Consider the following 16,750-nt stretch of genomic DNA (forward strand, 5'->3'; position numbering starts at 1 on the left):
GAGGGGATACGTTAATAAAGATGTGGCAACAGCGCAAGTTTTGTGAGCCGCGAAAGAAGTATGAGACGTGCATGCGCTGACAAATTTGAAAAGTTTAATTTACGTTAGGTGTAATACATATTATAGTTATTAATTTTATTTATTTAAAAAAAAAAAACTATGATTATTTTATGAAAATAATTATTTTTTTATGATACTAAAGTTAGCCGACATTTATAATTTTTTTTAATAATTAAATTAGAAAAAAAAATTTTTTTTTATATTGCATTTACATTTTTTGAAGTTTTTTTCAAGTGAAATTTTTTTTTTATTTTTTTGTAATCATTTTTTCAATAAAAAAAAGTTCTAAAAATTTTTAAATGTCGGCTGAATTAATTTTTATTTTTTTATATATTTATTAAAAATTCAAAAAGTTAACAATTTTAAGATAATAACATATATTAATCTTTCATAAGTTAAAAAAATAATAGTCAGATGAAATAATAAAAAATACCTAAATTTAAAATCAGTTAATACATAAACACAAAAATTTAATTACTTATTTTTTTGAAAAAACAAAACGATATTGTCAATTATTTTCTGAATCGAATGACAACTCAATCATAATTTTCGGAGACTGCTGAAAAAAGTTGACCATAAAAGCACTTGTTGACTAGACTATAAGCTATCACGCAGTATACTGTGTATGCTGGCTACACACACACACACACACACACACACACACACACACACACACACACACACACACACACACACACACACACACACACACACACACACACACACACAACTGAAAAGTGAAAGGTGCACGAGAAATGATGCGCACCAAAAACGTTACTATCCCATTTGATAAGTAGATTTTACTCTCCATATTTTTCTCATACCGGGCGCCTTATATGAAAATCGATTCTTAAGGAGTAAACTCCAAAAATAAGTATATGATTATTATGTTTCGTATTTATTTTTAATTAAACCATTAAATATATTTGTCAAAATACTTTTAAGCGCTACTGTATAGAACAAAACAAAAGTTAACATTTTTCCTACTGATATTTCACTTACCCAATTTACAGTTAAATATATATGAAAAATTTCCAAATACTAGCTGCTTTACAAGAAATAATATATTCGATTTTAATAATTTGTTACGTTACCCTATAAAATATATTGTAATTTACTGAAAAACTAGTGCAGACTCACCTTCAGCCAAATCAGACACTCCAGACTTGCGTCTCGTCTTGCTGGATAAATAATTATTATCATTATCATCATCATCAGTATCAACAGCATTAAAGGGTTTAGGAGGAGATGGACTCAAAATATCTGGGACAACATTTTTAATCAATTTATATGAATAGTTGTCACAATCAAATAAGCCTTTACTGAAATAGCCCTGTCAACAATTAAAACAAAAATTTATCAAACTAAGTATTTAAATCATTGAATTACCTGAAAAATATTATTAAGCAAAACGACAGCTTTTGTAACTATGGCAATATACCTCACAAAGGCGGAAATAATCGGTAATAAGTTTCAAAATATTGCAAGCGGTTGCCCATTTTCTTCTCATGTCAAATGCGAGAAAACCACAACATTTTGAAACCTTTTTTGCTAATGTTGTGACAATTTAGGAATCTGCATCCACCCATGATCTATTAACAAATCTTAGTTTTTACATCGTTATAAACAATCTTAAATCACCGTACAGCTGATTAATTAAGAAATAAATATCCATACTTACTTTATATTACTTTTCAAAAAACACTATCAACAACAAGACGTCATTAACAACGTCTTGTAATTTCGTAAATTTCGATCGTAAAATTTTTTACTACTTTTATCAATCGAATGAATGAAAAATTTTTTTCTAATTTTATGCGTGTTAATCCGTAGACATAAGAAAAAAATCGTACAAGTTTAATTTTTAATACTAAAAAAATCATAATTAATTATGATAATACTTTATAATTATTGTTATTATCATAAATATATAATTGATAAAATTTTGAGGCTAGCAATAGCCTAGTCGGCTTGGTGCCCGCTTTTCGAAAGAGGGGGATCCGAGTTCGATCCCGGCACGCACCAATTTTTTTCAGTGATTATAAATAAAAATATGTGCGTTACGTTGCCAGCCTCTGAAAGTGGCAGAGATAGCCGAGTGGCACACGTCTGACTTGGGCGATCACCCAGTTAAGCAACAACTTGAATGGGTGACCACTCTAGTCGGCGTTGGCTAGCACGAGGGATCTCTGCACACTAGGAGAGGGGCCTGATGCTCCAGTGGTCGATAAAGAAGAGTTTTTTATCAATCACTTAGACTTAGCCCAGCTCCGACTGTACAATCATGGGTTTTCTCTGTGGTTTTCCCATGTTACTGTTCCAACATCCTGAGAGGTGGGGTTCAGGGCAAATGCGGTACAGAAAGCACGAGTCGGTCCACAGCCGCAATATAAAGTAGAGGAAGTGTCGGGTGGGACTTGCTGAGGTCCAAAAAAAAAACGAAGAAGAGCAAGTAAAGCGTAAATGCTAGGAGAAAGAGGAGAGCTTAGCTTTGTAAAAAGCTTTTTAGCTTTGTAAAAACCGAGAAAGGTGTACAAGTAAAAAGCAATTATTCTTCTTCTAATTGATAAAATTTATATTAAACATTTATGATTAACGTTGCATTCAAAATATTTCACGCCATATCATAATGAAAAATTTATTATTTCTTCAAATAATTATTGTTTATTATTGTGAGAAATAACTTACACAAATTAAAAAATGTTATTTTTCCCATAAAAAAAAAAGACAGAAATAAAAATATACCCTAATTACTCACCTGTCGTTATAAACAATGATATATGCTCTAATTATTATGAGTAATAATGTTTATCATAATGCTTACTATAATTTTATAATAGTGTTAATAATAATTAATAGTATATTACATCCCTAGGGAAGTAAAGTAAGAAATGTCTCAGATCACATCTAATTATTGGCTGAAGCGAAGCCGAGGTCAACAAACATGTGATCTGAGACTTTCTTCTTTACTTCCGGTGGAGAGTATATTATTTTTTTCCTCGACGGAGGCGGAAAGCGGAAACTTCGTTTAGTGCAGTGGGGCTAAAGTTGATGCTTTACGCCCAGAGGGAAAAAATTTAATTATAGGAGTTAAAAGTAATTATTTATTAAAAAAAAAAAAACAAAAAAAAAAACAAAGACGTGCAATGACCGGATTTCGAACTCAGTCCAATTAATAGGCAAGCAAGCAAAAGTCATTTGCGCTACCAAAGCATCAGCAATAAATTGATTAAAGCTAAATATAAGCTGCATTTAAGGAAAGCCGGTTTAACCGGAGAAATTGAGGACACAATAAAAAAACTGAATTCACGGTTTCTAATTAATTATAATTATTTATTATTGTTATTGAAGGGTGGAAATGATTTTTTAAAACGCTGATTTATTATTTAAAATTATATTTCAATATTATGCGAATTAGCATGAAAATACTTTAGTTACCGGTTAATGTACCGGACACACTCGTGGTGGCGCGACCGCTTGACACATTTCCCACTATGCATAGCATATATATTATCTTAGCAAGAACTACTCAAGCTTTTGAGATAGAACTTTGTTCACGAATCAAACCGATACAGCAGCGATCTGGACGACTGTAAGCCTACACAAAGTAATCATCATTAACAGTGGAGCAGGATTTATCTGAATAAAAACCCTGGAGACCTATTTCTCGAGTGTCTACCTTCCACCTAATGAAGGGATGAGCGTGTTTCGCCAAAATCTGGCTAACATTGAAAACGTAATCAGTTGATTCAGTGGCGAAGTCATTGTAGCTGGCGACTTCAACGCCAAAACTGCTGAACAGGGAGCAAATTTCTTGGACAGCAGATGAAATTAAGTCGTAGACTTTGCTGCAAGGCTCGACCTCACAGTACTGAACACCGGAAAAACCTCAACCTTTAGAAGCCCAAGGTATCACGAGTATATCCTCGATATCTCACTGGGTACCCTGAAACTCTAGCAAGATCAAGAACCGGATCGTCTCTGAAAAGTACAGTGATAGCGACCACCAACACATCACATTCAGTGGTGAAGAGGCTTCCGCTCCAACAACGCAACGAGGTCCTACAGAACGAAGGTGGAACGCCGGAAAACTTGACCCAGAAGCTCTCCGAACGGCCGTTCCAAGAAGCTGATCAACCTTCAATCTCCATTTGACTCCCAACACCAGAAGCGAGACGGAAAGAATGGTGTTGACAACGATAAAGGCCATCACTACCTCTTGTGATACATCTATGGCATTATTGAAAAATCGAGGCCTGCACAGGCTGGCATACTGGCGAACGCCTGAAATCGCGGAACTCTGGAAAAGATGCCATAAGCTTGGCCTTCGAACAACAAGAGCCTCAAAACACAACTCTAACCTAGGTATATAAACAAGCGAGTACGATAAAGCAAAAAAAAAAGATAAACCGAACCATCAAGACAAGTAAAGCGACGCTATGGCATTTAAATCGTTGCCAAGAAACTTGGAAAGCCCATCCAGAAGCACCAAATCTTCTGCCATAATGAACAACATTGTAGCAGAGCATTTTCCACATTCATCGTTCGGACTTTTCTGTATGCTAGATACCATCAGAAAACTGCTCGAAAAGCTGATACAAGAAAGACTTCAAAATGACATTGACTGTGCTGTGGCTTGGCCGAAAATTAACTCGGCTTTCGGAAAGACCAATCAGAGAGTGTGTGTGTGTGTGTGTGTGTGTGTGTGTGTGTGTGTGTGTGTGTGTGTGTGTGTGTGTGTGTGTGTGTGTGTAAGCTCCTTATGACTTTTGAACGGCTTGACTGATCAAAACACGGTTCATTGCATTTGAATGAATTCTATTGCCATTATATTATATGTGAATTTGAATCGATTTGACTCGACTAATTCTGAGAAATCTCAAAAATGAAATTGTCATATAAATTTTTTTTTTAAATAAATTTTAGATTAGTGTATCGTTCAATCCAAAAAACTCGTCAACTCTCGAGCTCACAGAATAATGAAGATCAACCACATCAATATTGCATATTTTGTTCAAGAGATATCGTTGTTGATAAATTCCGAAAAAAAATGTTTTTTTCTCATTACTTTAAAATTTCTTTTCAGATTGTTTATAATGATATAAATAATTATCAATGCTTAAAAATGCGCTAAACCTTGCCAATTTTATCAAAATCGGTTTATCTGTTCGTGAGGTGTTAAATTTTCAAACATTATTTAAAACTGTTTCTTCAACATAACTTTTGAATTATAGGTCATATCATTTTATTTCTGATAACTATTGTTTGTGTGCTTGACAAACTCTGTTGAATGACGCAAGCTGCATAAAAAACGGTTGATTTGTTCGGGAGATATCGCAATTTGAATCTCCAAAGAACCGAGTTCCCAACAACCATCAAATTTTCAAGCTCGAAAATATATACCAGTAGAATTTTTGAGCTTTAAGAGTTCAAAACTCTGGAAGGAGTTATAAAAACATCTTAAACTAAAACATGGCAGGAAGTTCTAAGAATAGCCTGCAAGGTTCTCTTTTCAGATTTTTATGTTAGAAGAATTATAAAACTTTACCTTAATAGTAATTTCTTCATTTAACATATCTCCAGGTTGCACCACTGGAACTCGTTGATCATCTAATTCAATGCTGTCATGGTATATTTTTCGATATATAACATCGTTTACAGTTGACTTTGCTGAATTTGGAATTGATACTTCTAATTGACCAGCTGAATTGATTATAAAATCACCGGGCAAAATTGAGGGATGCTGTAGAATTTGATTATTTAAATCATTTAATGAATCAAAAATAACAATTATATCATGAAATACTGGATCTTCAATCAGTAAAATCAATAATTCAATTTCACTGATAGTTTGTTTCTGCAATTGTGAAGTGTTTGAATTTTTCACTTCATCGCCGATATGCTTAAGCATATGCATTATCGTTGAAGTATCTAGAAAAAAAAGGAACGATAATTATTCATAAAATCTTATTGTGAGGCCGAAATAATCTAATTCATTCGAAATTGTTTACGCTCATTCGTACTCATCATTAAACAAATTATTTGCAACCTGATTATTATTGTTATTAGTAGACTTCATGGAAATATGGTTAAAAATGATAATGTTCATTTTTCGAAATAGTTATTTCATCAGTAAGTTCATCTAGTTGTACAGAGATTTTCGCATTATCTATAAAGTTCTGTGTAAAAGAAAGCGTTCCCATTTACTAAATTTATACATCTTATGCCTGACTTGGTTGCATCATAATTTTTGTATTGATTTACATTCTTACTGAACTAATTAACTGATGATGTCAACTAAAATTATTTATTATTAGATATTGGATGAAAAACTATTACGTTATTATTATTTATGTTGAAGTGATAAGAGTATTTAAATTATGAGTAGGGCTCGGAATGACTGTTTATAGGTTTAACCTTAAATTTTAACAAATGAGAATAGGCGAACTTCTGTGCTCTAATCATCAGGTTGTGATTTGATTCGATACTCTTTCCAGAATTTTAGACTTAAGACCAGAGTTGGCTTGCACGTCAGTATACTTATTGCACACCTCATAGCACCTCACCTTATCAAAATAAAGCAATTCTCTGAAGTAAAAATGTCTCTATTTTATTTAGATGATAATAATACTTTATTTCCCCTTTTGGGGGGTACAAACAGCGGACCCCCATTCCGCTTACAAATATTGTGCTTAAATCAAAATCTTAATCTAAATACTTAATTATAATATCGCTTAATCCATATAAACTTATAAACTACTCAAATTAATCCCCGCTGCCTACAAAGGCATAGGACGGGAAAAACAACAGTATTTACAACCTCATACTCATCATACTGATCACACTGACGGGAAAAAGAAAGCTATTATAGCAAAGAAAACCCGCCATCATACTCCACCCAGACCTCCATACCTCCATTGCACACGCACTGAAGGGACCTTCGCTTTCGTTGTAATTTACTACTCGCGAACACATTACACCCTCTCCTTGTCCCCCCATAGCATCTCAATCCCTGTAAACCAAGTTTCTCCTTGTCCTTCATCACTCAGTACTTCTGATCTCATCTCCTGCCACCCTCTGTCCACCCCTAGCCCAGAACACACCTCCCAAACATGCTTCCACGTCTCCTCTTCTAAATGACAAACGCTGCATAGTCTATCCTCCTTATTCTCCCAGTCCTGCCCCCTTTCAGTGCATCTTCTAACCTAAATCTCGCCACTCTACTCCATCTTTCTTCACTCTATCCTTTTTTAAGATATCCGGGTATTCCTAGTCCCTTCATAAATTTGTAATCCCTATTACTTCTAGCTTCACTTACCCTGTCCCACCTTTCCTTCTCTTGCCTTCTTTTTTCAATTCTTACGAAATCCTCCCCTCTCATACGCCCTTCCTCCCAACTCCTTTCCACCTCTAGAAGATTCCATCCTCTTTCTTTAAAGTATCCTTCCCTCTCTAATTCCCAATCTACCAAGCCTCTCCCTACTCTTATTCTTTTTCTCATCTCCATTCTACATCTCCAAGCTAATTGACCACCTCTCCCTTCCTCAATCCTTTTTTCGTAACTCCACGCTCTCATACCAGCTTTACCCTCCAACCAGTTCCTTTGCAGCTCTTCCCTTACCAAATAACCAGCCACTCTCCTCGAAACTCAAAGCAGCCATCTCAAGTATCTTTCCTGTACTCTTTCAATCTCTTCCCGACACTTCCAACCCCAGATCTCCAGCCCATAGCTCATTACAGACCATATTAACTTGTCAAGCAACCACAATCTCCTAGCCCAATCCTTACCAAACTTCCTTTTTCCTAAACCCCACACTTGTCCTAAGATTCTTGCCCCTTTTACCATTATCTCTATTACATGCACTCCTTGATCACCATTCGCCCTTATCACGTAACCCAAGTACGTATATCTACCCACCTCCTCCAACTCTTTTTCCTTCAATCTCCAAGCTATTTTTCTCTTCCTACCTCCACCTTTCCTACATTTACTACCAACTTTTTACTGTCTACATATCTTTCCAGCGTTTTTATCACTCCTCTCATATCCTCTTCCTCTTTCGCTAGCAGAGCAACATAGTCTGCGTACGCCAAGGAGTACACCTTTTTACCTTCTAATAAGTCCACCCCTCCTCATCTACCCTTCTCCAGTTCCTCCTCTAGATCCGCTAAAAATAAAACGAACAGTAAAGGACTGAGAGGACACCCTTGTCTTACCCCCTTATCCGTCCAAAATTTTTTCCCATACTCCCCTTCTATCCTCACCCTGGCACACGTCTCTCTCAGCACCTATTCACATCTCCTCACCAATCCTAAACTTACCCCCTTCTTAATCATCCCTTTCACCAGCTCATCACTATCTACCGTGTCGAGGACCGCTCTAAAATCTACGAACAAAATTACTAGCTCCCCTTTTTTCTTTGCTATCTCTCTATTAATGAGGTAATTTAGAACATATATGTGGTCAATCGTCCCCCTTCCCCCCCTAAAACCTGCTTGTGTTTCCGGTAAGATTTCTTTCCCTTCGACCTCCCTCTTAAGCCTCCTCTCCAGAATTCCTACATACACCTTGTACGCAGTTTGCGTGATCGTGATCCCCCTATAATCATCTACCCTCTTTCCATCTCTTTTCTTAGCGATTGGAACCACTACCCCGTCTTTGTATTCTTCCGGCCACCCTTCACCAACCCAGACCCTCTGGCAAACTTTCCACAGTTATAAAATTTCCTCCCCCTCCCCATATTTCTATACCTCGTTTGGGATCCCATCTTCCCCCATCGCTTTGTGATCTGTCATCTTCTTGACCATATCTTTTACTTCCTCTAACGTTATATCTCCTTCCTCTATCTCATCCCTCTCCTCTGGGTTTTCCTTTTTCACAGAGCATTCCCTCCTTACCATGTCTTCTTTTCCCCCCAGTGTCTCCCTGAAATATTCATCCCACTTCACCATCTCTATATCTGCGTTTATTGCCCCTCTTTTTTTTCTACCTTCATTTACCACCTTCCAAATCTGTCCTTCTGATTGCGCATTTTTAACCCGCTCTTCCCATTACTCGAAGACAGCCTTCTTCTTCCCCTTACACATCTTCGTGTAGCATTTTTTAACCCTAACGTACTCCTCAATCCTTATTTTTCCTTTTTGGCAACTTTGTAAGGCTCTCCTTAGTTTTCTCTTCTCTTCCCTGCACTCCTCGTCCCACCAGTTAGCCATACCACTTGTCTTTCTTTCATTTTTTTCCGTTTCCTTTATAGCCTCCTTAATTCTCTCTTTCAAGGCTCTCCAGTCTTCTTCTAATGATTCTCCTCCACTGTCTACTTTACCAAATGCTTTTTGGAACCTCTCTATACCATCTCTGTCCCACATTCCTCTCCCCACCCCCTTGGTGAGCTTCCCTCTCCCCACCCTTGGCCTCTTCCCTTGCACCTCAACCTCGACTACAGTAGGTAAATGGTTCGATTCGGTCCTATCCTCAACTGTCACCTCAGACACTTTATCCCAGCCCCTTTACTCCATGATGACCAGGTTAATCACTGAGCTGCTCCTCTCCCCAATGAAAGTCCAATCTCCTTCCTCATCGCCCTTCATACAGCCATTTAGAATCGCCCAGCCTTTCTCCTCGAGAAACTTACAGAGGCCCTTACCTTCCTTATTAATGACCTGATCCTTTGACCTCCTCAGATTCTTTACCAGCTTATCCTCGACTATCTTAATCCCCCCTTCCACGGCCGTCCGTGCATTGAAGTCTCCACCCATTATAACCTTAATATCCCGCATTTCATCCAGCCACCTACTCATAAGATCCTTTTTTCTTTCCAAATCTCCGTTAACATAAATTCCGATTATCCACCATCATTCTTCTCCAAGTCTCACTTCTCTTTCCACCCACCCTTTCACATCCCATTTTCCTTTATTCCCTAATTCGATCCCTTCCTTCACCCCTACTAAAATCCAACCCTTCGGTCTCCCTCTTCCTTTCGGAATCACTGCCTCCTGGATGTCTCATCTAAATCCCTTTATCTATGAATCTTTGACATTGAACCATCTCTGTTTATTCATCCATGTTTCAATTAACACCACTATGTCTGCTTTACTTACAACGCTTATACCTCCCCCCATAATTTCCCCCGCTTTTTTACCCTAACTTGTTTCCCTCCTGGAGCCTCCTCCTCCCATCTGCCTGATCCCATCTTCTCATCACTCCATTAACCCAGCGCTTCATATATCCCACCTTTACATTCTTACCCAGCACCCTCTCTTTTGCTGCTTCTTCCAGGACTAACTTAATCACTCTCTTTTCATAGCTCAGGTCATCATTTACTTTTATTTTTTCTCCTTTCAGTTTACTCTTAGCCATAATCACCTCCTTCTTCTTGTCATTCCCCTCAAGTTCAATAAACAACAAACCCCTACCTTCCTTGTCCAAATTGCCAATTTTTCTCACATTTTTTCTACCTCCTACTATTTCCATTTTCTCCCACACTTTCTCTACCTCTGACTACCAGTCTACCCCTGTCTTCATGTCTATCCCCTTCAAGATGACATTCTTTCTCCTAACCTCTCTTTCCCTTTTTTCTCTTTCCAACTCGATCTTTCTCAACCTTCTCTCTGCATCTTCATCCATTCGTCCCTCAGCTAACTCCAATGTATCCCCTTCAACATTCCCTCGCCTACTTACAGCTATCTCTAATCTCTCTAATCTACTCTCCATACCATCCGTTCTCTCATTCATCCTTTTCTTATCCTCCTCCTACATTTTTCTGAGTACTGCTCTTTCCTTTCTACCTTCCTCCTTTAGCTCGTCCACTCTCTTACTCACTTTTCCACATTCTTCCGTGATCTTAGTTTCAATCCTACCTAGCTTTTTTAGGATCTCTTCCATCTCTTCCTCCGTGAACCCTACTTTTTTATTCGGTGACTTCGTAATTAGTTTACTCTTTTTAAATATCTCTCTATCTGCCCGGTCCCTCTCAAGTCTCAAGCCAATCTTCCTCTCTCTTTCTTTCCTTTTACCCAAAAGGATCACCTCAGTCAAATCACTAGCGATTGATAGATAGATAGATCTGTTTAGCTCTACTCGCCTTTAAAACGGATTCAAACTTCCCGCTTTTCCCAGTTCGTTATCATCCGGCATAGTCTCAACCCAATACCCACTTTACCTACCACTCCAACTACACCACCCGCACTAGCGCTCTGTTCCTACCTTTCCCACCACGCTGCTCCTATTTCTTTTCCTTCTTGTCTCACCTTGCCCCTCTACCCTACTCCCCGACACTGGTCCTAACCTCCAACTTGGCTTACCTTGATCCTTGCACCAATTCACCAAAATTATTTTATGCGTCAAAATAATCCCCAAGTTTGACTCCCTCAACTATACCCAGAACACAATAATTGCCTTAAGTATTTCTACAAAAAATTACCGAAAAAATAGCACTAGACATTGGCATGCGTCTACACTCTACTACACCGGAAACGGCGGTCGAAAGTCTCTATTTTATTTAGATTTCACTTATAAAATAAATCAAATACAGGTATGTCAAGGAAAAACACTTGTTTCAATGCATTTGATACTTTTAAAAAAAACTATTTGTTTTATTTGGTGTAAGAAAAAACTTATTGAAAAAAAAAATTCCAAGCCTGTAAAATAATTACTCAAAATTAAATTACGCTACATATTTATTTTTATTGAGACAGGGTGTTGAACTACGGTATCACCAGGTCCATATGACTGTAAAATAATGTGATTAAGTTCAATAAGAACGCAAACGTCACAATTGCACAAAAAGTGCCAATTTTTGCTTTATATAACAAGTAATGACAAATTCTATCTTCTGGGTAGATTTCATTAAAATTTATCTATTGCATTGGTCTTCATGTCAAAATTAAGTCGAAACTTTGCTATAATATTATCTAAATAGTCGATGATGGCTCAAAAGTAGTTTTAGTTCGAAAGTTTATGCATGATATGTAGGTATATATTAGGGTGGGCCATAAAAAACTTTTAATGTTTTTTCTTTAGCTACTACGAAACATTGTCCAAGATGAAGAAAAAAAAATTAGTAAAACGGTTGCGCGCCCTCGCAGTTTAGCAACCACGGTGGATCCATGATGGAACATCGGTTGTAGTAGACTTACTGTGGAGCCACGATGGAACCACGGTGGATCCACTGTGGATTTTGTGCCCTTTTACCATTGCGGTTCCACCGTGGTTCAACAGTGGTCTTACAGTGGATTAACTGTGAATCTATTATGGTTCGATCGTGGTTCCACCATGGTTCCACCTACGGTTTTATTGTGGAATTGTCGTGACTCTGCCGTGGTTCCACAGTGGTTTTACTGTGGTTCAACCGTAGGTTAATTTGTGGTTTTGTTGTGGATTCATCGTGGATCCATCGTGATTTGTCGATGGTTCTACCGTGGCTCCACTCATGGCTAAAAATTTAACTATACACTCTTAAAATATGTATAAATAAATGGTAAAAAGTTGAAAGTTCTATCTCTTCATTGGTCTTTATAAAAAAAATCCTAAAAAAATACTCAAAAATCAGGGCGTCAAACCAGAGGACCCCCTCAAATTTGTAGAGTTGACAAATGAATTCTACATATACTGCCAGATAATAAATTTTCAACTTTCCTTATTAAATAAATAATACCATAAAACCAAGTGGGTCAGTGTGCCTAAAACAGAAGTAGTGAAATCAGAAAATATCTGTATTCAGCAATTGCAAAAATGGCGTTGTTTTTTCAGGTAAAAAGATAATTAGTTTTTGGAATCGATTAATACTCTTGGTCAAAGGTTTTTTATTTTTTGCCGAATTCTTTAAGATTTCTAGCTGATAAGATTTCGGAATGACTCGGGACAATCACTTCAAACTTTCCAAATATTTTGTAAATTAAACAAAAATAAAATTCCAAGGAAGTATAACTTCAAATAAACTCTTAGAAACGCTAAAAACCGATTTTTGATCATCAAGCCGATATTAAAATAACTTATTGATCAAACTAGCGTAAAATGATGGTAAAACCACTTTCAAGTCATCGTAAAAACATTATATAACCATGGCGGAGCTATCATCCAGTGACAGTGGAACAGTCGTGAAACCACTGTTGCACCACTGTTTAATGTCAATGGAACCATTGTAAACGCCCAAGTCGAAATTCGAGTCCCGTTTTGACCGTAAAAATGACCCAACTCTTTGAAGTCTAATATGCCGCTGAAAATCGTCTGTTTTGACCGTACAAGACTGTATCGGAGAATACGTACGGTTCAACCAGGCGTACGCAGGTCTGTTTTGACCGTAAAAATTTTCAGGAGTATAATATTATCATTATAAATATTATTGCTATATTTGTCATTTTGTCGATTATTATTATTTCTCTTGCCATCTTGCAGTTCTTAGGCGCGAAAATTCAAATTAATAAAAAACGAACTTTCATGAAAAGTTGACATTTAAAAATTTAAAATAAATAAATAATAATAATAATAATAATAATAATAATAATAACTACCTCAGTGTTATGTCCGAATTAATTATAATTAAATAATTATTTGGTAGAGTGGGCCTTAAGAAGGCTCGGAAACGTTATAGATAGATTTTCTCTCGTAGACAACTACAAGAGTTTTATTTTTATAGTGGATTTCGAACGCCTCCTGATAACCAGGGTTCCCAACAGCGAATTTAAAGAGAAGTCGATATCAGAAACTGAATTTACAGACGTCCATTATGAATTTTATTGTTGATTTGAATTTGAACTTTCGATCGGTAGATCCTGGATTGGTTTCTCTTTCTTCTCTCGTGGTTGAGATCGATGTAGCGAAAGAAGTTCAGGAACTAATTTTAGAAATGATGGATACCACGATATTCAGAGTTTTAATGTTTATTCAATATTCAGCCCTACGGGCGAGATGCACTCAATGCATAATATTTCACTTAGTAACTATTCACTTATAACTATATTTTATGATTAATAATGTTTTGTTATGAGTTCGTGAACAGAAAAACGACTCCGGCAGATACTTAGATCCGCCGTTAATTAAATAACAGATCGAAAGGTTATAATTTAGATAAAGATATCACTACGGACCTTGGGGCCCTCGATACTGCTCGAAAAGCACACCGTCGTGGTTCGTAGAAGATAAAAATTATGAATCAAATTGAAATGAATTTAGATTTTGTATACGCGATCAAGTGCTGCATACTGCTTCGTACGTAACGCGGTACGAAGACACACACGGGTTCTACGAGGATACCTTCCCTCGTATTCGTTGATAGAGGACTGAACACGCGTCCCGCGGTGATTAGTGGTTTTAAGCACTCGGGTCGTGACTTTTGGAAGGAAATTGAATTTTGTTATTGGTCTAAAATTGCAAATTGAACAGAACGTGGACACAGTGTGCTCAAGGCGTGATCGAAGTGTTGTCCGAGTGATTGTCCTTTAAAGTGCAAGCGCTGCACTTTTCGTCGTAAGGACAGAAACTCTGTGTGTTATATGAGGCAACGCCGGATAAAACATCAGAAAAGGGTTTTTTTTTTTTTCAAAATTTGAATTTTGAAAAAAAAAATTATTCTTTTCTAAATCCAGCTTAGTTCACACATTTTCACTGCAAAAAGTTTTTAAATATATAAGAATCGCAGGTAATTGTTTAGTTTTACGTTTTTAACAATAAACTATAGTTGTCGCAATTGAAATGTTAACTTGAATTTTGCTCTGATAGAAAATCGTCAATAAAATTGATCCACTTGGTCTATGAAATGGTGATTTGTTTCGTATTCTATGGATAAAAATAAACAAATAAAAAAAAAATCAGAAAAACGGTAGATCCTGAAGGCCATCCGTGCAACTTCCCGCTCATTTCATACCTAGGTGCTTAAAATTGTACAAATGATGTTTTTGAGCTCTCTGAGCTCAAAAATACTATTTATGTGTTATTTTGAGCTCTCTGAGCTTAAAGAGATCACTTTTTCTGCTTTTGAGCTCTTCGAACTCAAAGATCTGATAGAAGTTTGATAAAACACAATTTTTCAAATTTTTAAACCGCAATAACTGTTAAATGAAAGAACCGATTTTTACACGGTTGGCAGCGATCGACGTGGTTTTTTTTATGTTAAAAGCTGATTAGTTTTTGGAATTGATCGGTATAGCCATTCGAAAGTTATTCCAAAAAATGTCTGAGTTATGTTGAAAAAACACTTGTTTCCAAATATTTCGTCGAGGATATCTCTCGAACCAATCAACCAATTTTTACGTTCTAGGCGGTGATCGACGCAGTTTTTTAAGCTCTAAAAATAATTCAATTTCATTAAAAACTATCCGATGAGAAATGTCGAAGTTACGTGAAAAAAAACACTTTTTTCGGTTTTCTTTCGTTCACGATATCTCTCGAAGAAGAATATATGGTGAGGCTTTTGCCTACCTCCGAAGAGGCCGTTTCCTGGGCTCAAAAGAGCTATACACGCACGTATATCTATCCTACCCTCACATAGGAAATACACAGCCAAGTTTGCCGGCAAGGAAAAACCCTGCCCTCAAGCATTTACGCTATCATAGGACAGATGTGAATTGAGTTGAATTTAATGTCAATCTGTCCTCGTACTCAGTTAACTGTATCAACCCATTCAACGACTGCGTTAGCCTGATCGGTAATATAATGACAACCCGACCAGTTACCAGCGGGGCCCATGCGGGGAGGTGCAGCCGTAAGACCTGTTTGAGCCATAACACTTATCCCCCCTTACAAGAGTCTCGTTCGTTCGTCTGTCTAGTCCCCGAATCTTTGAGCTTACCTGCGATGCCAAATAATTTTGACAACGTCACGAGGCCTTGCTCAGAAATATCTCTCGAACGAATCAACCGACTTTGACCGGATTAGCGGTGATCGACGTGGTTTTCAAGGTTAAGGGCAGATTAGTTTTTGGAGTTGATCGATCGAGCCGTTTAAAAGTTATTCCAAAAAAACCACTTTTAAAAATGATTTTTTTTCTTATCTTTTTTTAGATTTTTCATAATCTCTCAGAATCTATCGGTCCAAATCGGTTCAAATTCTCAGGAAATCTAAGTTTGAGGGAACTCTTTAGAATGCCGTTTGATAGGTTCCGATCGGTTTAATCGTTCAAATGTTATAAGTCATTCACGTACTTACACACACACACCCACACACACACACACACACACACACACACACACACACACACACACACACACACACACACACACACACACACACACACACACACACACACAAGCAGTACTACCCAGTGGCAATAGCTGGAGACTTCAACGCCTGGGCAGTGGAATGGGGCAGCAAACACACCAACGCTCGAGGTAAAGAACTACTGGAAGCTTTTTCTACGTTAGATGTAGTATTGTTAAACAGCGGCGATGCGCCGACGTACACTAAAGGAGACGCAAGTTCTATTGTAGATCTTACTTTTGTCAGCAGCAGCCTCATCAGAGGAAACTACGACTGGAAGGTGATGGAGATCTACACGGCTAGCGATCACAATGCGATTCTCTGGGAAGTATCAAAGGACCAGAATCCTAGAAGACCGGCTAAGAAACTTGACATCGTTGGGTGGAAGGTGAAATCCTTTGACCCAGGTGCTCTAGTAGCTGCCCTAAATAGTGAACCGCTTACTACTGGATCTGCAGAAGAAATGACCAAGGACTTGATGAAGAGAGTGACCCAGGCTTG

General features: G+C 37.3%; 1 protein-coding gene and 1 long non-coding RNA gene across 2 annotated transcripts; both read right to left on the reverse strand.

Moving 5' to 3' along the window:
- Nucleotides 1-5,299: 5,299 nt before the first annotated feature.
- On the reverse strand, nucleotides 5,300-5,986 carry LOC123275358 (patj homolog). The gene is made up of 2 exons (XM_044743442.1): nucleotides 5,609-5,986; nucleotides 5,300-5,556 (listed from the first exon to the last, which is right to left on the reverse strand). Exons 1-2 carry the CDS (start codon nucleotides 5,975-5,977, stop codon nucleotides 5,521-5,523), a joined length of 405 nt encoding a protein of 134 aa, XP_044599377.1. The 5' UTR covers nucleotides 5,978-5,986; the 3' UTR covers nucleotides 5,300-5,520.
- Nucleotides 5,987-7,425: 1,439 nt separating this feature from the next.
- Nucleotides 7,426-15,811, reverse strand: LOC123275361. The gene is made up of 3 exons (XR_006511670.1): nucleotides 15,671-15,811; nucleotides 10,152-10,159; nucleotides 7,426-7,436 (listed from the first exon to the last, which is right to left on the reverse strand). It is a non-coding gene; the product is annotated as an uncharacterized LOC123275361 (long non-coding RNA).
- Between the last annotated feature and the right edge of the window lie 939 nt (nucleotides 15,812-16,750).

Source organism: Cotesia glomerata, linkage group LG1 (assembly GCF_020080835.1).
Source record: "Cotesia glomerata isolate CgM1 linkage group LG1, MPM_Cglom_v2.3, whole genome shotgun sequence".
In the NCBI taxonomy this organism is placed as follows: Eukaryota; Metazoa; Arthropoda; class Insecta; order Hymenoptera; family Braconidae; genus Cotesia; species Cotesia glomerata.